Source organism: Leucoraja erinacea, chromosome 7 (assembly GCF_028641065.1).
Source record: "Leucoraja erinacea ecotype New England chromosome 7, Leri_hhj_1, whole genome shotgun sequence".
Taxonomy (NCBI): domain Eukaryota; kingdom Metazoa; phylum Chordata; class Chondrichthyes; order Rajiformes; family Rajidae; genus Leucoraja; species Leucoraja erinaceus.
This window is the reverse complement of record NC_073383.1, coordinates 50,196,486-50,218,702: the sequence shown is the minus strand read 5'-3', so window position 1 is coordinate 50,218,702 and position 22,217 is coordinate 50,196,486. Positions and strand designations below refer to the sequence as shown.

At 44.0% G+C, this 22,217-nt stretch overlaps 1 protein-coding gene across 1 annotated transcript in view; it reads right to left on the bottom strand.

Moving 5' to 3' along the window:
• The window catches only part of vps8 (VPS8 subunit of CORVET complex), a 434,442-nt gene that overhangs the window by 213,793 nt on the left and 198,432 nt on the right, over nt 1–22,217 (bottom strand). Inside the window, exon 41 of the mRNA XM_055638558.1 lies at nt 9,111–9,193. Coding sequence (XP_055494533.1) covers nt 9,111–9,193 — 83 coding nt within the window. The remainder of the gene's footprint in view (nt 1–9,110; nt 9,194–22,217) is intronic.

The following is a 22,217-nucleotide window of genomic DNA, read 5'->3' as shown; positions in this document are numbered from 1 at the left end:
CTGGGACACAAACGGTCATTCCAGGAGAAGAGGTGATCTACTTGCAGTATTACCAGTACAGTATGCTGCATTCAGTGCTTACAATATGTCCTCCAGACAGGAGAAATAAATACAAACTGGGTGGAATAATCCTATTAAATCTGCAGGGGTTAGCCTGAGGTCCTAATAAATGTTCTCAATCCTATTCTGACCATTTGCCAATGGCCCACTGAATAGTTCCAACAAGGCAATGTAAGCATGAGGAACAGTAATTCAGCTTCTGCCTTCCGGAATCAGTATCAATTTCAATAATTTCAGATAACTTGTTTTTTCCGTTTCTGGTGAACATTCTGTCATGGCAAATATGCTACATAAATGGGAGGTGATGACCATTCCCAGTAAGTGAGAGTCCAACTACAGATAGCATTCAAAGGAACCATCATCACAAAGTCCCCGACCATCATCAATCTAGGGGGTCATCAGTTACAATAAACTCTCCTCCTCCAGCCACATAAAAACCACAGCCACACTGACAGGTCAGATGCAGGGTACCCATTCACTGAGCAACTTAGCAAAGCTTTTCCAACTATTACAAAGCACAAATTAAACTCTGTTCTGGCTTAGGTTAATGCATATCCTGCAACTCAAGAAACTCTAAACCATCCAGGGCAAAGAAGTTTGATTGACTGACTACCCATCAACAATTGTAAACCTTCCTTCCTTTCACAAATGTGCCTTCAGTATCAACCATCTATAAAACACACTGTAGTTACTTGTCTGGCTACTCTGAGAACAAGTGTAGCAGGCACATGGGAACACTGCCACCTTCATGTTTCCCACCATGTTGCACACCACAACGATTTAGAAATACATAGTTTTGCATCATTGTCGCTGGGCTCCCTGTCCAACAGCATTCAGGGAGTAACTTCACCACAGGAAGCAGGGGCATAAAGTGTTGGCTTACCATAACCTTCTCAAGGATAAATACGGATGGCTAATACACACTGGTCTTGCCAGCTTCATCCAGATCTTGAAAAATAAAAACAATGTGAACTGCCAACCAAAGTTATCATTTTGTTGATCCATGTATGTCATCCTGAAATCTGACCGTTCTACCTTGCTGCACTCAAAAACAATCAGTATGTAACACAGTTCAATCACAATTTTAATGTAAAAATTGACTCAATGCTTCAGTGATAACTGTAATCTGGAATGAAAACGGAACCAGCAGGGATGACTGGACCCGATGCAGGCTGCCACCTGTGCCTGTGATCTGTGCTATTCCAAGGTTACACTTTCTTTCTGCAGTTCTGTGGGTCAATCTGTCCTCATATTTTGTCTGTCACAGCTGTCCTATAAGACAGAGTGGTCCACAAATTGCAACTAGTCATTAGGCAGCTGATCCTGAGGCCCTATTCCTTCAACAGCCTTAATGGTCTGTTTTTTAGCACACTGTTCAGAAGCCATAGAAAATAGTAAGATTAAACGAGAACTTACCAGTTCGAAGTTTGATCGTTATTTTATGAGGTGTACGTTGAGGGACTACGTGAAGAACCCCGCCAGGACGCATGCGTGTCATTCTTCAAAGCAGCGGTGTGAAATCACAGATAACTGTAATGACTGAACATAGTAAGATTAGAGAAGAAATACCAGTTGAGTATATGATCATGGGTGGGAGCGGAGGGCACGTATTCCCTCAACTTACTCCTCATAAAATAATGATCAAACTTCGAACTGGTAAGTTCTCGTTTAATCTTACTATTTTACTTCGGAGTCACGTGAGTGACTACGTGAAGATTTCAAAGCTCTGTGATTTCATGCCGTGGAAACGAGTCCATGCATCACATCTGCCTTAATGACTGTGGGAAGAATTGTGTCAACATAATTTAGACATGAATCTGACATGGAAATCCATGAAAAATTTATTAACACCAAATTATAGCCCCTATTTATGGGGTAAATTAAATTACAGAACTTAAAATTGTTTCTGCAAACGTTCCAGGTTTAATGACTGGTTTATGATAAAATAGTTGGAATGTTTTTTCCGTTGACCATCCTGCTGTCTTGAGGATTTGGTCCATTGGTACATCCAACTGCATAGCTGCCGATGTAGCTGCAGCCCTGGTGGAATTAGATTTATAAATATATTAGTATCCACCCCAGCTTGTGTTAGAACCTGTTTCAGCCATCTTGAAATGGTTTGAACCGTCACTTTTTTGTGTGGTTGCTTGTGGCTGATTAAAAGTGCCTTCTCATTGCCTCTGATGATTTTCGTGTTCTCCATGATTAACAACAAATGTCTTACTATACAGAGACGATCATCTGTTGGGTAAGACCTAAATTCTATATTGAGGCCTGCTGATCCCTGTCTGTTCTGCTTAACTAATTCATAAATATGAAACGTAATATTTCCAGATGAAGAAGTCATGTTGTCCAGTCTTAATTTATGTAACGACTGTACCCTTTGTGCCGTGACCAAAGCCATTAGCATGACTGTTTTCAGTGTCAGTCTATGTAGGGACAGAGCTGTTGCTGGAGACCAATTCCTTAGCATCGTCAGGACAATACTCACATCCCATATTTGAGAGTACCTGGTTCTTGGGGGATTGGTATTAAAAATTCCCCTCATAAGTTTTGTTACCAGGGGGTGAGTCCCAACAGAATGATGCTCTGTTCCTTGCCATAGATAAGTTGATAGGGCACTTCTGGCGCAGTTGATGGCACTATAACTGAGCCCCTCATCATAATGGAGGCCTGCCAGGAATTCCAGAACAGACGGGATGTTCATTGATCTGTAGGTGATGCTGTTTCTGTGACAATACATCTCCCATTTCCTGATATAGACCAGATACTGTTTTTTGGTGAACTGTCTGTGGGCCGCCGAAATCATGTTCACTGTTCGGTCCGTCAGTCCTAGCTGTAGTAGAGGTATTTTTAGACACTACAAATTAAAAAATTCATATAGTCATGACATGGGTGGCTATCCCTTGTTACGGGATGAACCAATAAATCTGGTCTATTCGGGATGGTGATACATGGTTCTAATACCATGTTGAGTATCATAGGGAACCATGGTTGAGTAGGCCAATCGGGCACTACCAAAATACCAGACGCAGAGTCTTGCTGTATTTTCATTAATACCCGACTGATGAGGCAGAAAGGAGGGAATGCATAAATAAACAATTTCCCCCAATGCAGCGAAAAAGCATCTGTCGCTGCTGCCCCAGGGTCTGGTTCCCACAAAACATAGTTTGATAACTGGTGATTAAGTCTGGATGCAAATAGATCGATATCTGGTGTTCCATACCGTGCTGTAATATCAGCAAATACTTTTTTATTCAACATCCATTCGGTGTTTTCATTAAATTTGCGTGACCTGGTGTCTGCCACTAAATTTAGTTTACCTGGTAGGTAAGTAGCTTATATCCAAATATGTCTCTGGATACACCATTGTCAAATTGTATTAGCCAGATTGTCACATGATGTTGATTTGTTTCCACCCATGTGGTTGATATATGCTACCACGGTGGTGTTGTCAATCTGTAGTCTAATTTTGGGAATGTATAGGTCCGAATTGTGTGGCTGGAAAAGCAGCCACCATTTTGCCAATTACTTTTGCTACCAATCTGATGGACGGTTTACTGATGTCAATGAGGTTATTGCAAGCCTCCATTAAGTCTATAGCCTTTCCCTTTGGCAAAGTCACCGACATGTGAACTGAGTCAATGGTGAACCCCAAATAGTGCATAGTAGTGGAAGGCGTTAATTTAGATTTAACTGGATGGATAATAAACCCCAGTTTTTCAAATAACTGTTTTGTGGCTGTTACGGTTTGTTTGGCCAATTCCAAAGTTTTGCCCACAATAAGTATGTCATCTAGATATGCCATGACCATGTGTTTTCGTTTCCGTAGAAACGCTAGGACTGGTTTCAAAATTTTTGTAAACAACCTGGGGGCTGATGTTAACCCATTTGGCAGCGCTCTATACTGTCAGAGCTGTCCCATCCAGTTGAATTTTAAGTAACATCTGTGGTCACCTCGTATAGGCACTGAATAGTAAGCATCTTTTAAATCGATGCTAGTCATGAAGTAACCTTTGGAAATCAATTGTTTTGCAGTAACAAAGGTTTCCATTTAAAAATGAATATATTGTACAAATGTGTTCAATTTAGTCAAATCTATGATGATGCGACAACCACCATCTTTTTTGTTTTTGGTAAAGATATTGGACACAAATTTTAGCGATTCGTGTTGGGATTTTTCAATTACCCCTTTTGCGTAAAGCCGCTCCAGTTCAGCATGCGCTTCTGATTTTTCTTTACCTGAAAGTACGAACATTCGGTTCGGTACATGCTTAACTGGAGGGCTGTATTTGTGTATAAATTCTATGGTATATCCCTGGATACTGCTTAAAATATAAGTGTCGGTAGTTAACATACTCCATGCATCCAGAAAGAAGTGTAATCTCCCCCCAACCTCCATGCTCCCTGCAATTTGTAGGGAACCAGACCCACCTACCTCCATAGTTACCAGTGGCAGGTTTACTTCTTTTAGTAAATCCTTCGTTGATGTTGAGGCGCCGGTGTCTGGGTTTGTGGTTTGGTTGATGTTGGAGGTTTGCATATCTTCCAAAAAGACCGGCCTGGGCCATGGCCTAAAAAAGACTCATGTTCGGTGTACCGGTCCTTTGAGCTTTCACCAGTTTGTCTTGTTCTACTGGTGGGTGCTGTTTATGGCCGTAATAGGTTTTTGATGAAGTCGCTTTTATGAGCCCCAGGGTTTTTGCCTCCTCATCGAGCTCCTTGACTTGCTTCGATAGGTTTCTCATCTACTGTGCGGGCGAAAGCTGTTATTCCCGCTGTTAGGAGCTTTAGTACCTTTTGGAGTTTGACATCCATGCCTTTAACTCCTGTTTCCATATGCAATTATTTACAACAGGAACATTCAGGGATATACAGTTACCCGGTGCCAAGTGTCTTGCCGTGGTGTCCAATACAGCCTGTTCCTGTAGCTGGTTAAAGGACATATAATCTATACTGGCAGCTAATTTTTGTTCCAGGTTTTGGCCAGTCTGGTCTAGCTGTATGAAGTTGGACACCATGTCCAGTAGATTTTCACGTCCCTGCACCCCTTGCACACTTGATTTCTCTTCTGCAAACCCCTCTTCAGGATCAGCCCAGAACTGACCCCCAGTACTCCCCTCTGACGAGGGAGATGTACTGTGCAGCCCTACAAGAGGTGCTGCTGTGGGTTTAACATAGTGCCCACAGTGACTAGACTCCATCCCCCGGAGCATGTCACGTTGGAGCAACTGCTCCACACACCGCCCCATCCGGCTCCAGCGCTCACGGTTGCTGGCCGCTCGCGGATGCTCTAAGTCGGACTCATCCGAGTCAACGACTTTGTTGGTTTTTTGTTTTGCCTTACCGCCCGGCCTCGGAGTGGATCTGGCCGGTGCGGAGGCGAAGTCGGGCACAGCTGTTCCCATTACGGGTGATTCATGTGCTGCTGGCTGCGCGCAACTCCGCGGTCCTCCCCCGCCAGCTTTGTCGCAGCCCTCGTTGTTTTCTTGGACTTGTCCATTGACTCCCCACCTGTAAATCAGTATGGGAACACAAAAGACTGCAGAGTATCTCTTACCTGCAGGTTCCGGCTTTTAAAACTGCCGCTGCGGGGGAACGTAGTTCCACCCCGCCTGACTGTTTCGCAATGCGTGTAGCTATATGACACGCATGCATCCTGGCGGGGTTCTTCCGAAAGTAAAATAACACTGTAAATGACTTTAAATGTCTATGATCATTAAAATCTAAAATATCACATCAAATGGGTTTAAATAATTAAAAAATAAAAGCATCTGAGAAAAACTTAATTACAAAATAATTAAAATGTAGAAGTGAGTAAAATAAATTGCTTTATCAGTCGTGATACCATTGATTGTTTTATATCCTGCACTAAATGGTATATCCTTTATTGGTACACTGTGGACTGCTTGATATAATTCATGCAAAGCATTTTCTTTGACTGGATAGCACAGAAACAAAATCTTTTCCCTGAAGAACATGCAAACTGCAACTGGGTCTAAAAATATTGGCTGCCAGGAGATAAAGCCCACTTCGGGGCCCACTTCGTCAGGGGCCCACTTGATATAGGGGGCCCACTTCATCAGGGGCCCACTTGATATAGGGGGCCCACTTCATCAGGGGCCCAAGGGCAAGCTGAGACCCTGGCCAGTCTGCCACTGCCCGTGGTCAGGATCAAACCCAGGTCTCTGGTGCTGAAGGGCAGCAACTCTACTGCTGCACCACTGCGCTGTACACCTGAACGTTTTCCTGGTCTCAGTACTGAGTCCAGCTGAAAACTGGTGGTCAAATGTACCAGCAGCAGATTTGCAGCTCATTCCCGGTCTCCATGCTGCCTTGCACACGTGGAAAACAATAGCAAGCTGACCTATGCACTGCAGATCTTCCAACTGACAAGCAGCACAATCTGGCTTCCATTGGGTGTACAAACAGCAGAATTGCTCTGAATGCAAGGCACTGTAAAGTAAAGCCACTCTTAATCTTCTTTGCAAACTTAACATCCCCATGAGTCAGTGTACGGGCAGATTAATTGATCACATTCAATGTGATTGCAATGGGGAATTCACCAACATCAAAAAGAACATATTCTGAGAAAGTATGTAATTCCTTAAGTGAATGAATTAATACTGTTGGTTTTAATTTATAAATTACTTTAATAAATGCTGTAATCTCTCCCTTGCACCTACAGTTCACATCTCACTCTGCTTCAATGGATACCCAAACATCTGGCAAATGCATATATAATTCTTCTAAGTTAGGCCAATTAGCAGAAACTTGCACTTACAATTCTCCAGACACATCATCTCATCAACAGAGATTGTTGCAGGAAATCATTTTCAAACCAGAAGAGATTGCACAACCTTTACTACAAGACAGTTATGCGTCCAACTCGCCTATGTTTAAATTTTGACAACATTTACTGATTTACAACATTCCACCTAGAGGACACACCTGTCTACCAGTAAGTCATGTGGAAGATTTGTCAGAATAGAATGAACATCAATGAGATAACATTTTAAATTTAATCAATGCTGCAAAGAGGGATGAGTATTGGAAATGAATTCTAAATTGTAAGATTTAAATCAATCAGGACTTCCACCAATGATATGAACAAAGGGAATATGACTACACAAAAGCTTAAAGTCAGCCTAAAGTCAGATTTATTGTAGATTTTGGATGGGGCGTGAGCAGTGGAAAAATTGTAGAGAAATGGCAAACAGCATAACATAATTAAGCATTTTTCGAAATGTGTGAGGAATTAGATCTTAATGCAATAAATTTAAGAATCAAATGTAGTTCAGTGAGAACAGAGTGCAGGGTAAGCTGGAAAGGAATTTTTGGTAGCATTTCCAAATAATGCAGATTGCGAGACGAACAAACAATCCAGCGCTCATAAGCACAGCATGTCTCGTTAGGTAGAAATGCACAATGTTGTCAAGATTAAAGTTCCGTTTATCGTGCAACAGGGCATAAGACTGAGATCACTGAAACTGCCAGAGTATATGTGCAAATTGCAGAGTGAATTCGTGACAATTATCAAGTTCCAACAAGGTGCAAAGATGGCACTAACACCAATTTCACTGGTCCAAGCATTTAAATTACCTGTGTCTGAATTATTACTGCTAACCCATCAAATGGAAGAATACCCATTCTAAATTCTAATTTAATTTTTCATCTAGATTGTCAGAATTCCTGGGGAGCCAGTGCCCAGAAACATGTACTTGCACAGTCCAGAAATAGACAAAATTAACTTTTGAATAGTTGCAGTAATTCCAGCATAAATATATTTATTATGTAAAATGAAAGATCTGGCTGATAATGGCACTACCATTTTATGACATTAACATATGTTTTGATCAATGAGCTATGCACATGATTGTTCTATAAAATGGACTATATTTTCATTTTTCGTAAAGGTCAATAACAAATATTACATGTGTTAAAAAATCCCATAACCAACAAACGTAGTTAGTGAAAATTAAACAATATGGAAAATATATTTTTAAATTAATATTACAGCACCTTCTCCACTGTACACAGGGAATTGTTGCGTTATAAGATAAAGTCCTACGAGCTTTGCGTTTTCATGAAGGTTAAGTTTCTGAACAAGGATGGTTTTGAGATATTTATCTCTTGAAATGACACAGATTAGTCAAATCTTCCTGACATAAATATTTTGCATTTCATGGCTATTAATTTGCTTTTGAAGAAAATTACCTCAAAAAACTACAGCACAGGCTATGTTGGGAAAGACCATGGACGAATTCAGTGTGTGTCATCACTACTGCACAGAGCAAAGCACCAACTTGTGACAAGGTGGATGAACACCAACAGCGGTAAAAGATTTGTGCCACTCAAATACATTCCCTCGGAGCAATGGAGGTTGGTGAGGAACTGATAATGCTGCACCACAAATATTAATTAAACTCACTGTAAAACATTAGATACATAAGTCACACTATGGATTACATTTACTGGGCCAATTAAACATTTCAACCTTGGAAGTTGCAAAGGGCAAAACAAAAATTATGGAATCTCATCCCTAAGAATAGGAGATTGCTCTGAAGGGTCTTAAAATGCGTATCTACATTTATTTTTTTATTTTATTTTCTTTCCTTTATCCCTCAATTCAATCTTTTGTCTCACACCATGCATTTATTTAAGACTCCTTGTCCATCTATTTAAAGTATTTTCATGTGAAACAAGATTTATCAAATGAAAGTCTCCAAATCAAAGTCCCTTATTACTTTTAATTATTTAAGGAACTTCACTCATCCATTTCTTTAAACTTAAATTTCATTGGTTAAGGAGAAACATAATTGGTTCCATCGTGACTCAGAAACCTTGTTCAATTATCTGATTAAATAATTTGCAGTCTATTTGGAACTGAAGGACATAGAAGAAATAGCAACATGTGAGATACCATGACATGCTCTGTTCCAACAAATTCAGGGTGAAAATGTGAAGGACTGAAAAAATATTGTTGCCAGCACTACGAATTTACTATTCAGGCACCAATTACTAAAAGCAACAGTAGCTTCAGAACCTACCTGCAAAATTCGTTGTAAAACAGATGGAAGTGCTATGAATCCTGTCATACTGTTCAATACTTGTTTTGTCAAGTGCTTCAGAGCTGTGGAAATAAAACCAAAATATCAGCCAAGGTATATTGGGAGCATAAGACAGTCGCCTAGATCTGGTTGCCAGCTAAAGTATTTCCATGTTAAACAAGATTTATCAGAAAAAAATCTCTGATTTAAATTTCCTTATTACTTTAAGCATTCAAGGAACTTCACACATAACAGAAGAAAGAGGATTTTTCAGGTGGTTTCACAAATGAGATGGTCACTTCCTGGTGTTGGATACAAAGCACCATAAATGGTTTCCACTACTTTACAGGGTTTAGGATTGATGCACGTCAAGTATGATATTTTATAGGTTACACAGAAAAGCTGGAGAAACTCAGCGGGTGCAGCAGCATCTATGGAGCGAAGGAAATAGGCAACGTTTCGGGCCAAAACCCTTCTTCAGACTGATCAGGGGTGGGGGTGGGTGGGGACAAGAAAAATTTCAAAGGAGGAGTAGCCGGAAGGACAGTTAGAGAGGAGGTTGTGAAACTGTCTCCGGAGAGAAGAAGAGGAGAACTTCTGAAGAAGGGTTTCGGCCCGAAACGTTGCCTATTTCCTTCGCTCCATAGATGCTGCTGCACCCGCTGAGTTTCTCCAGCTTTTCTGTGTAACCTTCGATTCTCCAGCATCTGCAGTTCCCTCTTAAACACTGTGTACACTCTACTGCGTTATCGTTGTTCAAGAAGATGGCCTACCTTGAAGAAGTTCTCCTCTTCTCTCCGGAGACAGTTTCACAACCTCCTCTCTAACTGTCCTTATTGGCTACTCCTCCTTTTCCCTTTTCTTGTCCCCACCCACCCCCACCCCATGATTAAACATCATGAAGAAGGGTTTTCGGCCCGAAACGTTGCCTATTTCCTTCGCTCCATAGATGCTGCTGCACCCGCTGAGTTTCTTCTCCAGCTTTCACTGTGTAACCTTCGATTCTCCAGCATCTGCAGTTCCCTCTTAAAAGGATTGATGCACATGATATTTTTTATACTTGGGCTGAAGGATAAATTCCATTAGGTTTTACATCTTAAAATTGATCATGTTTATACATTACTACAAAATGGTTCTACTTAGGGCTAAGAATGAGGTAATGGGATCAGTTGCTTATATTTGATTAATTTACACAAATCTGGTTAAGAAATCATAAATTATTTTTAACTCATTCTCATCTTATCCAAATAAAGTTTGACTTTCACCACATCTAAGTTAACAGACAGTTTTAGGAAAATGACATCCAACACTCTAAAAATGTCCAGGACTAATTGTTGGTGATAGTTATGCCTCGGAACTGGGAGCCCTCGAACATTTACATTATGTCTTCATTGATGTTGATTGAGGTAAGTGCACCACCTAACATCCTAAAATCAACAACTAGGTCCTTTGTCTTGCCTACGTTGAAAGACGTTGTTTTCTGGACCCCTTTTTACTGAGTTCTCTACATCATTCCAGTACTCTGTCTCCTCTTTAATCAAGATCTTGTCCACAACAGTGATGACATCTGCAAAACTTGTAAATGGAGTTAGAGCAGAATATGTCAGCACAATTCTGAGTGTATGGTAAAGGGCTGAGAACACATCCTGACGGGGCAATGAGAATTATTGTGGAGAATATCTTGTCACCTATCCTCATGGATTGTGGTCTCTGGGACAGAAAGTCGAGGACCCAATTGTAGAGAAAGTACTGAATCCTAGGTCTAGGAGTTGGGAGATGAGTTTGGTTGGTATTATGGTGTTGGTCAGAGCAATAATCAATACATAGGAGTATGACATAGTTGTTCATGTGGTGTATGTAGGGTCAGGGAGGTCCTTTCCAATGGAGCGCAAACTAATGTGATGATCGAGTCCTGTGTAAATCTTCAGATTATGCGGGGGGGAGTGATGCAAGCTAGGGGTGGCATCGGCAGGTCCATCTGCTATAACCAAAATCTGTTATAAAGGGGTCTGTTAAATCGAGGGTTTACTGTATTGAAATAAAAATAAATTACAGTTTGTGTGACAGCTCCTAGAACAAAACTTTGATTGCATGCAGTACTAACAATAATGAGAACAAAAGAGAAGGAAGTTAACCAAATAAAGTGGAAACAACAGAGAGTACAGATGCTGGGATGCTGAACCAAAAACAAACTGCTGGAGGAAGCCAATGAGTCAGACAACATTGTGGAGGGAAATGGGCAGACATTGTATCGGATCAAGACCCTTCCTCAATCTGGTTGTAACCCAAATAAAGTGACTGCCTTATCTTTTATGTTAGTGGAAACCAGGAAGTGCATTGTCAGCCTTTTTAATTGCAGCTTATTCTGACGGACTACCTATGAAATGATCCTTTACAGCATGTTCTCGGTATAGTTATGTAAACATTTACAGTTACAATTCATAATTCTGAAGCTCTTGATAAATGCAGTTTCTGGTGCAATTAGAACATTTTGACGAAGGGTACACTGGAGGCACAAAATGTAGTGCGGCAAAAGCAAATTATTTTATGCCTCTTTAGGGAATGTTAAAGGAGAGCTTCATAATCAAAACATGTAAAACAAGAAGAAAAATAGCTTAACAATATTGAATGCAAGGCCAGTCATGGTATGGAAAATTCATTAGCACCTCCAAGCTCTTAACCTTTTATCTTCATATTTTAAACTTTAATTCTCATGTTATATATATAATTGCATTTTGAAGAAGTTTTGCCTCTGTTACCCTTTATCATAACATTCATACTTAATTTTCTTTCAGGATCCTTGCACAGTATTGTAGAATTGTGGCAGCACAAAAAGTGGCCACAAAACTCAGAGCCATTACTAGCTTTTGTAAGCCATTCCTATTATCCTCTCTTTCCCCACAAGCACTCAAACTTCTCATCCTTAAATATGTATTCAAATTCTTTATGATACCCTAATTACAAAATAATATAGGAAAGGCAGAGCCTAGATCTGACTATCGTACCTGTCAAACCTGCCTTTTCCTTCATTACCATCACTGCGGATCTTCAAGGAAATGCAGGGATTGGAGAGATATGGATCGTGTGCAGGCAGATGAGATTGATTTATCATGGCATCACATTCAGCACAGACATTGTGGACCAATGGGGTTTGTTCCTGTGCTGTACTTTCTATGTTCTATCTCACCACCATTTTGGTGCACTATGCTCATGTCCCTTGACTCCCTTAACATCGAGGGAAAAATCATCTTCAAAATCTATTTTGAAGGAACACAACTACTGAGCCTTTTCATCCCTGCAGGGTAAAGAATTCTAAGGGTTCACCACCCTCTGAATAAAGAAATGTATCCTCATCTAGGGGCGCTGCACTGGCAGCAGCCTCTGCCTACAGCCTGTCTGTTATTTCTGTCTTTTTTATTATTTTGAGTTAGTCCAAAGTTTTGTATTGCGGGAAACTTTAACTTTTTTATGTGGGGGAGGGGGGCAGGGTAAGGGGGAAACCGTTTCTCAGCCTCTTCCTGGCGGGGACGCGACTATTTCTCCGAGTCGCGTCCTCGCCCCCCACCTCGCGGCCTACCAGCTGGATCGGAGCGGCCTTTCCTGCTGGGGACCGGGATCCGGACCAGGGCTGCTACAGCGGCGGCGCAGCGCTGGAGTCACCACGGAGCGGGCGATGCCTACCTGGGTCGCCGTTGGAGCTCCGGAGCGTTGGGCCGTTGCTCCAACATCGTGGAGCTCTGGTACGGAGAACTTCCAACGCGGGCGGCACTGAACAACATCGTGGAGTCCTGGGGCGCCTTGCAGAGGGTCTCCAGCAGCAGTCTCCACCCGGCGCGGCCTGCGGACTTTGGAAGCCGCCGACTCCGGTAGGAGGGGGCCGACTCTGTGTCCACGCCGCTGAGGACGTCCCGCAGCCCCGACGTCGGACTTTTAACACCCCGGCGTGTGGTCCTGAACATCGGGCCGCCCGTAGCGGTAACTGCGGAGGGCTTGGGGAGGCCCTGACCACGGGGAACAGTGGAGGAAGAAGACTGACTTTGGTGCCTTCCCACACAGTGGGAAACATTGATTCTGCTGTGTGGGGATGTTTTATGTTAAACCCTATAGTGTGTTGTGTCCTGTTGATTTTTATTGTATGGCTGTATGGTAATTCATTTCACTGTGCCATCAGGCACATGTGACAATTAAATCTATCTTGAAATCTTGAATCTTGTTCTAGAACAAGGGAGTCTGGATCTAAATGAGTCAGTTGGATGAAACCTTCATCTAGCCTATCAAGTCTACTAGGAATTGTGTACATTTTGATGAAACTGGGGTGGCACTGTGGCACAGCGGTAGAGTTGCTGCCTTATAGCGTCAGAGTTCCGGGTTCGACCCTGACCATGAGTGCTGTCTGTACATTCTCCCCGTGACCTATGTGGGTTTTCTCCGGGTACTCGGGTTTCCTCCCAAACTCCAAAAACATACAGGTGTAGATTAATTGGCTTTGGTAAAATTGCAAATTGTTTCAAGGTCAGTTTATTAGACAATAGACAATAGGTGCAGGAGTAGGCCATTCGGCCCTTCGAGCCAGCACTACCATTCAATGTGATCATGGCTGATCATCCCCAATCAGTACCCCGTTCCTGCCTTCTCCCCATATCCCCTGACTCCGCTATTTTTAAGAGCCCTATCTAGCTCTCTCTTGAAAGCATGTCATTGGCTGAAAGCATGAAATCTAATGTCACATGCACCAATTAAGGTACAGTGAAATTTGAGTTACCATGCAGCCATACTAAGTGAAAAGCAACAAAAGACACAACCATATAAAAGTCACCATAAACATCCATCACAGTGGATTCCACATTATTCCCTGTAACTTGTCCCTAGTGCATCCTGGATTGTGTTAGTGTGCAGGGATCACTGGTCAGCACAGACTCGGTAGACCGAAGGGCCTGTTTCCGCGCTGTATCTCTAAGGTAAACTAAATCCCCCCTATTCTTTTAAACTCTTGAGAATATAGTCCCAGTCTAATCAATCTCTGTTTATCAGTAAACCTGCTATCTCTTGAACTCGTCTTTACTGTACTTGTTCAAGAAGGAACTGCCGATGCTGGAAAATCGAAGGTAGACAAAAGTGCTGGAGAAACTCAGCAGGTGCAGCAGCACCTATGGAGCGAAGGAAATAGGCAACGTTTCGGGCCGAAACCCTTCTTCAGACTGGCGTAGGGTGGGGTGGGAGAAGAAGAAAGGAAGAGGAGGAGCCAGAGGGCTGAGGGAGTGCTGAGAAGGGGAGGAGACAATAAGGGCTACTGTGGAAATTGGAGGTCAATGTTCATGCCGTTGGGGCATAAACTGCCCAAGTGGAATATGAGGTGCTGCTCCTCCAATTTCCGGTGGTGCTCACTCTGGCCATGGAGGAGGCCCAGGACAGAAAGATTGGATTCGGAATGGGAGGGGGAGTTGAAGTGCTGAGCCACCGGGAGATCAGATTGGTTAATGCGGACCGTGCAGAGCTGTTGGGCTGAACAATCGCCAAGCCTACGCTTGGTCTCACCGATGTAAATCAGCTGATATCTAGAGCAGCGGGTGCAATAGATGAGGTTGGAGGAGGTGCAGGTGAACCTCTGTCGCACCTGGAGCGACTGCTTGGGTCCTTGAATGGAGTCGAGGGGGAAGGTAAAGCGACAAGTGTAGCGGTTGCAAGGGAAAGTGCACGGGGAGGGGGGTGGTATGGGTGGGAAGGGAAGAATTGACCAGGGAGTTACGGAAGGAGCGGTCTTTGCTGAAAGCAGACAGTGGGGGAGATGGGAAGATGTGGTGAGTGGTGTGGTCATGTTGGAGGTGGCGAAAATGACGGAGGACTATTTGTTGTATGCGACGGCTAGTAGGGTGGAAGGTGAGGACTAGGGGGACTCTGCCTTTGTTACAAGTGGAGGGGATGGGGAGAGAGAGTAGTGTTACGGGATATGGAGGAGACCCTGGGGAGAGCCTCATCTATAGTGGGGGAGGGGAACCCCCGTTCCCTGAAGAATGAGGACATTTCCGATGCCCTGGTGTGGAACACCTCATCCTGAGAGCAGATACAGTGTAGACGGAGGAATTGGGAGTAGGGGATGGTGTCCGTACAGGAAGCAGGGTGGGAAGAAGTGTAGTCTAGATAGCCATGGGAGTCAGTGGGTTTATAGTCAAGTCAAGTCAAGTCGTCACATTTATTTATATAGCACATTTAAAAAAACAACTCTCGTTGGCCAAAGTGCTTTACATTTGTTATAAGAATAGTATAAACAAACATGTCGGTCAGAAGTCTATCCCCTGCGATGGAGATAGTGAGGTCAAGAAATGGTATGGAAGTGTCGGAAATAGTCGAGGTGTATTTGAGTGCCGGATGGAAGTTAGTGGTGAAATGGATGAAGTCAGTGAGTTGTGTGTGGGTGCAGGAGGCAGCACCAATGCAATCGTCGATGTAGCGGAGGTAGAGGTCGGGGATGGGGCCCTGGTACGTCTCGAACAAGGATTGTTCAACGTACCCTACAAAGAGGCAGGCAAACCTGGGGCCCATGCGCGTGCCCATAGCTACGCCTTGTATTTGGAGGAAATGGGAGGAGTCAAACAAAGTTATTAAGGGTAATGACCAGCTTTACTGTACTGTTCTTTACTGTACTTCCTCTATGGTAAGAATATCCTTTATTGAAGGAGCCTAAAAACCATAGAATGCTCTGGGAACGGTCTCACTGAGACCCTATCAAACGCAATAAAACTTCCTTCCTCATCGCGGCTGCGGAATGGGAACGCGGACGGAGGCCTTTATCGAGGAGCTGCAGTCCCGTGCCTCCCGGATCGTCACGTAGAAGCCCGGGTTGGGGCCCGGCCAGGGCCTCACGGGTCGGTTGGGGAACTCGGGCCTCGCGGGTCAGAGTTGGGGTTCGCAGAGTGGCCGACAGAGCCCGCGGCTGGGGCCCGGGTCAGAACCACGGAGGCGTGAAGTGGGGCGTCGACAGAGGTGAGGCATCGGTAAAGCCTCGCGACGATGGGGCCTCGGTGGTGGTGAAGCCTTGCAGCGGCGGTGGGTTGACGGTCAATGAGAGCATGGAGAACCACTGTGAAGAGGGGGGAAGAACAATGGAGGACGCGGCGTGGGGGGACCACCGTGAGGGAGGGAGGAGAAAGAACAATGGAAGACCCAGCGTGGGGGACCGCGGTGAGCGGGGGAAAACAATGGTCAATTGGGGAGGGTGAGAGAGCAATGGGCAATGGGGACTCGGCGTGAGGGCAACCGCTGGGGGGGGGGGGGGGGGGGGGGGGGAGGGGGGAGGGGGAGAGGGGGGGAGGGGGGGGGGGGGGAGGGGGGGGGAGGGAGGAGGGGGGGGGGGGGGGAGGGGGGAGAGGAAGGGGAGAGGGGAGAGAGAGGGGGGGAGGGGGGGGAGAGGGGGGAGGGGGGGGGGAGGGAGGGGGAGAGGGGGGGGGAGAGGGGGAGAGGGGGAGGGGGGGGGGGGGGGAGGGGGGGAGGGGGGGGGGGAGGGGGGGGGGGGGAGAGGGGGGGGGGGGGGGGGGGGGGGGGGGGGGGGGGGGGGGGAGGGGGAGGGGGGGGGGGGGAGGGGGAGAGAAGAACAAAAGGAGGAGCTGGGTAGACAAAAAATGTTGGAGAAACTCAGTGGGTGATGCAGCATCTATGGTGACGTTTCAGGTTGAGGAGCTGGCGTGCTTTGTAACTTTGTCAGCGCCATAGGTGGCTGCTATTTGTATACATTGGGTTTGCAAGCAAAGAATTTCACTGTGCCTAGTCACATGTGACAATAAAGTATTCCATTCCATGTATTCAATCCTCATAAAAAAAGCTAACATACATGGATGCTGGCTCTCAGTAACTTGTGTAATAAGCATGCATAGGTCTCTTTGAACATCAACACTATCACATCTTGAGCCATTTAACAAACATTCTACTTGTCTGACATGTGTAAACTAGATGACATATTTTTGCACATTCCATTCCATTTATTCTCTTAGGTTTACTTTCTCCTATACTCACATTTACACTTAGTTTAATAGTCAATAGGTAATAGTCCGTTTTATTAGTCACATACACATATAAGTGCAGTGAAGTGAATTCGCCAGCAGCGGTACAATTAAAAAAGAACACACAATACACAATAAGATTTAACACAAACATCCACCACAGCATTCTTCACTGTGGTGGATGGTACAAAGAACAGTCAGTCCTCCTCCATTGTTCACCCATGGTCAGGGCCATAAACCTCTGCAGTCGTTACTACGGGCGACCGGATGTACAGGCCCTCTCGTCGGGACGGTCGAACACACTCCGCGGCTTGGAGGTCCCAAATCGGCACTTTCTTACCGGAGACTGCGGCTTCAGGATGTTGTAGGCTGCAGGCCGGCGGTCGGAGCTCTTCTCTGGCTATCCCCGGTGAGGGATCCCACTCCTGATGGTAAGTCCACGCCGCGCCCGTGGCTCGAAGCTCCGCAGACTGCGGCTTCAGGATGTTATAGGCCTTGGGCCGGTGGTCGGAGCTCTTCTCCGACGATCCCCAACGAGGGATCCCAGGCTCTGGACACCGCGCCCGCGGCTAGAAGCTCTGCAGACCGCAGCTTCAAGATGTAACAGTCCGTGGGCCAGCGATCGGAGCACTCCCTTCTGACGACCCCGGCAAGGGCTCGCCAACTCCGCGATGAAAAGTCCACGCTGCGCCCACTGCGGAAACTCCGGGCCCGACTCCGGGAAAGGCAGCTCCAATCCATGGTGCGAGGCCACGAGGGAGGCGACATGGAAAAAGTCGCCACTCCGTGGAGGAGGCGGCCGAAAGCAGTTCCCCCTAACGCCCCTCTCATCACCCCCCACACAAGACACACCGAGAGACACCAAAACAAATATTTGGACACACTAAAAATAACAAAAAAAGTAGAAATAGCGAACATGCTGCTACCAGGGCAGTCGTCTCACAGCGCCCCCACATAATATAAGCACACTTGGATATATATGACATATGGTGCCCTCAAGCAAACCATGATAATCTCTGGGCCCAAGCACCAATACCTGCAAAACCCCATTGGTTACAATTAATCATCCTGAGAGGAATTCCTTTATTCTTACTATTTGCTATCTGATAACCAATTCACACCCTATTTTGGTACATTAGCCTCAAGTCCATCTGATCTAATCTTGTTGATCAATCCAAGTGCAAGATCCGGTTGCATATCATCCAATCCCCCTCCACCTCATTGTGGACAATGGTCTGTGTCTCTGAAACTGCTGCACTATATTGCTGAGAACTATATTCTGCATCTTTCCCTTCACTCTTCCTATTGTACGAGTTTGGCTTGATTGTATTTATGCATATTACATCTAATTTGGTTGGATAGGATGCAAAACAAAGCTTTCCACTGTACTTCAATATACATGACAATAATAAACTTAAACCTAAAAAGTACAATGCATCACATGCACTGTTTGCCCTTTATCAGTATAACAAGCTCAATGCTCAAAGATCATTAGGAAACTAGCCAAACACGATTTTTGTTTCAAAAATCCACGTTCACTCTATGCAATCCTCTATTCTTTACATAGTGTTGCTGCTTCCTTGATTCTAGGTCAGGGTTTTTCCTACCACTTCAAGAACTCATTATATATTCACGTATTCACAATCATATCCACTCATTGTGTCCAGAAGTTTTTCTTCATATTAACTCCGAATCTTTTGCAAACCACTTTAAAACTGGTTGTTTAGTAATTGGAACCAATCGTTTTTCTATTCAACACAGATAAATTTGTCAATTACTTTATAGACGATTTATTACAAAGTTCTTAAATCTTCTCTTTATCTTTTCTGATCCAGGGAGACCAATCCTCCCTAATCTCCTCATCTCAGGAACTCATCCAATAAATCTTTCTGGCACTTTCCCCAGAGTTTTCATATCCTTCTTGAAGTGTGGTGATGTACAACTGGATGTAATAAATCACCACACTTGGCGATTTATTGGCAACCTTCACCTGTGGCAAATCAATGTATTGTAAATGTTCAAGATTATCTACTTGCTTCTGTACACCAAGACTATTTATAAAGCCGGTGCTTTTTAAGACATTCCCAAATCAACCCTGCACCTTCTAGGATTTATTCACACTGTTACAGTCACTCTGTTCTTGCACCTTATTCCAAATTAGCATTTAGTTTATATGGACTCTTAGTTTTCCTTCTTGTCAAAATATGTTTTCTCTGCATTAATTTTCTTCTGCTGCGTATCAAAGCATTTCCCCAGCCTATCTATATCCTTGAAATTTACTCAATATTTACCAGACATTCCTTGTACACCCATATCAATGTAGAGGCAGTCCTGGGTTATGAAAGCTCTGACTAATGAATTTTTGACCTAACAAAACTTTTCCAATGACTTTTAAAGTATTTTCTTTTAATAATGAGTTTAGCTTTCCTAACTTTTTAGCTCACCTCAGCTGGGTCTGAGGTGAGTCAATGATTTGGAGTTAGTGAAGTTGGGTGCTGCTAAGGAAGAGGTGATATTTTTGGCAGGAATTAGAAGGTTGACCACTGTGTCAGCTGTTTGGAGGTCTCTATGGGGATAGATTTCCCTGGGCATTTGAGAGACTGGCGGGATGGATGGGGATAGATTTGCTGACTGTTGCGAGGTTGCAGGTGTCTTCTGCCTGGTGGGAACGTGGCATTTAAGCAAGCCTTCTCTCCCCATGCCCCGCCCCAGACTGACCCGCAACAATCAGGAACTGGGCCGAGGTAAGCAGAGCTGGAAGTGTTGAGCAGACTCACTTGCTTACTCATTGAAGATAGACGCAAAAAGTTGGAGTAACTCAGTGTGTCAGAGATTGCCCGCTTTTTCTTTGCCTGCCTGCCTGCTCTTCTGTCACAGCTGTTTAGTTTGGTCTAATTTAGAGAGATACAGCATGGAATAGGCCCTTCGGGCCACCAAACCCATTCAACAACCAATCACCCATTCACACTACTTCTATGTTATCCCACTTTCGCATCCACTCACCACACAGTTGGAGCAATTTAGAGAACTCAAGTAACCCGCACGTGTTTGGAATGAGAGTCTGAGAATACTAATAAATACCATCAATTTTCACTTTCCGTCCCCTAGTCAACTTCTTATCCAAGGTGCCAATCACTAATTTATTACATCGGCTTTCAAGTTTTGCTTCCCAGCTTTTCATGTGTGACTTTATCAACTATCCATGCGAAATCCAGAAATGCAGGTATTACATTACCTGCAGTATGTCTGTTGCCTATTTAAAAAATGATATCATGCAAGACAAACACATTTTCCTTCAGAAATGTTGTTTTGATACTTCTATATTAATTCTGACTTCTTCAAGCACCTACCTTCTGCCCTCCCCTTCCACCCAATCAATTATTGTTCCCAAAAGCTGCTCCTGCCATAGAGGTTAAACTGATAGACTTAAACCTTCAACTGCCTTCTGAACAAGGGCGCAGCATTTGGCGCTCTCCAGTCCTCTTACACCAGGGGTCGGCAACCTTATTCTGCATAGGGGCTAGGACCATATCTGTGAGCGGGTGGGCGGGTCACATCTAAAATGTGTGCAAATGGATCCTGCCCCCATCCCGCTCCGGATGGCAGGCATCAAATCACGTGTTCACAGATTGTGCACGGCCTGGCCGGCGGCTTTGCGCAGGATGCGGTGCAGCTAGAGCTCGGCGCTCGGCCTCGCTCGGCGGCTCCGCCATTGCGGCCGCCAGCACAGGCCTCCTTGCGTTCTTGCGTCACTGCTCCTGGGCCAAAGATGACAGAAGTCTGCAGGCCGGTAGAATACGAGAACAAAAATACGCTTGCGGGCCGGATGATTTCAGGTTACGGGCCGCATTCAGCCCGGGGGCCGTAGGTTGCCGACCCCTGTCTTACACCATCTTATACCAAGAGGGAGGATTGCTAAATAATGGCAAGTCCTTCATCGGTAAGGAAAATGTTTGTATTAAATAGCATGATCAGTACATGCTAATTTATCATCATTGCATGTATCCCCGGGACGCAGGAATAATAGAAGATTATAGAATAGAATAGAAGTCCCAAAGTCTGGCTGCATAGCAGAGTGAGCATCTAAAACTGGCAAGCAGCAGAAACAAAGATCACAAGGAAGAATCTAGAATCAAAGGATTGAGGAGGATTGTAAATGAAATTTTACAGTATGGGAAATGGAAGCACACTTGGGATAAGGAAGCATGGGAAGGCATCCTTATGTTACACACAGAAGTGTGACAGATCTGTTGTGAATCGTCTGTTCATTTTGTCGATTTTCAGTAAAGGCAAATGACCTATTCAGAACGCAAGAGTGGGCAACTTTCAAATTAATCTCTGGAAAACATCCAATGTACACTGGAAATAGTGCTCAGAAAGAACAACTGTGGTTACTATGTTCCAACAACTGTCTGGGGACTCACAGTCTGGGGAAAAAAAACAATAACTTGACACCTTAGCTTCTGATGAAAGTTTACGTTTCAATAAAACCTTTATATAAAGCATTAAATGTCTTTTTATTCAATTACTTCTTTCAAAATGCATTCTCCGATGCACACGTCACTTACATCACAGCACCCGTGGTCCTGTTATGCACTTTAATTTCTTATTAATTTTCTAGTTATTTTGTTCATTTGATTAATATATTTCCCACCTCTTCAGATTTTCCTGTGCTTTCATTTTTAGCATATTGAAGTGTGATGGTGAAAGTAATGCAGTTACAAAAGAGTGAATTGCAAACATTATTGTAATGTATTCTAAATTTACTTTGATGGGATTCATAACAAAAAATCAGATTGTTATGTTTGTGAATCTGTCTTCACAGCTCATTCCTTTACAATCTTAGTTTCATTTGAAACTAAATTATTTTGAAAATCCTTTGGAAATTTTATACCAAGGCCACATCATGGTATTGAGCAGTGTGGAGCTTACACAATCCATTTCTTCTTTATCCCTTATTCCGATAGATTAATTGACCACTATAAATTGCTACCAGTGAATAGTTAAGGCCATATAACTCTGATAAAGGTCACAAAGATCATAATTAACTCCTGATCTTCTGCAAGACCTCCATTTAATGTAACAACATGTCTTGTGTTGAGTCTGGGAGAAG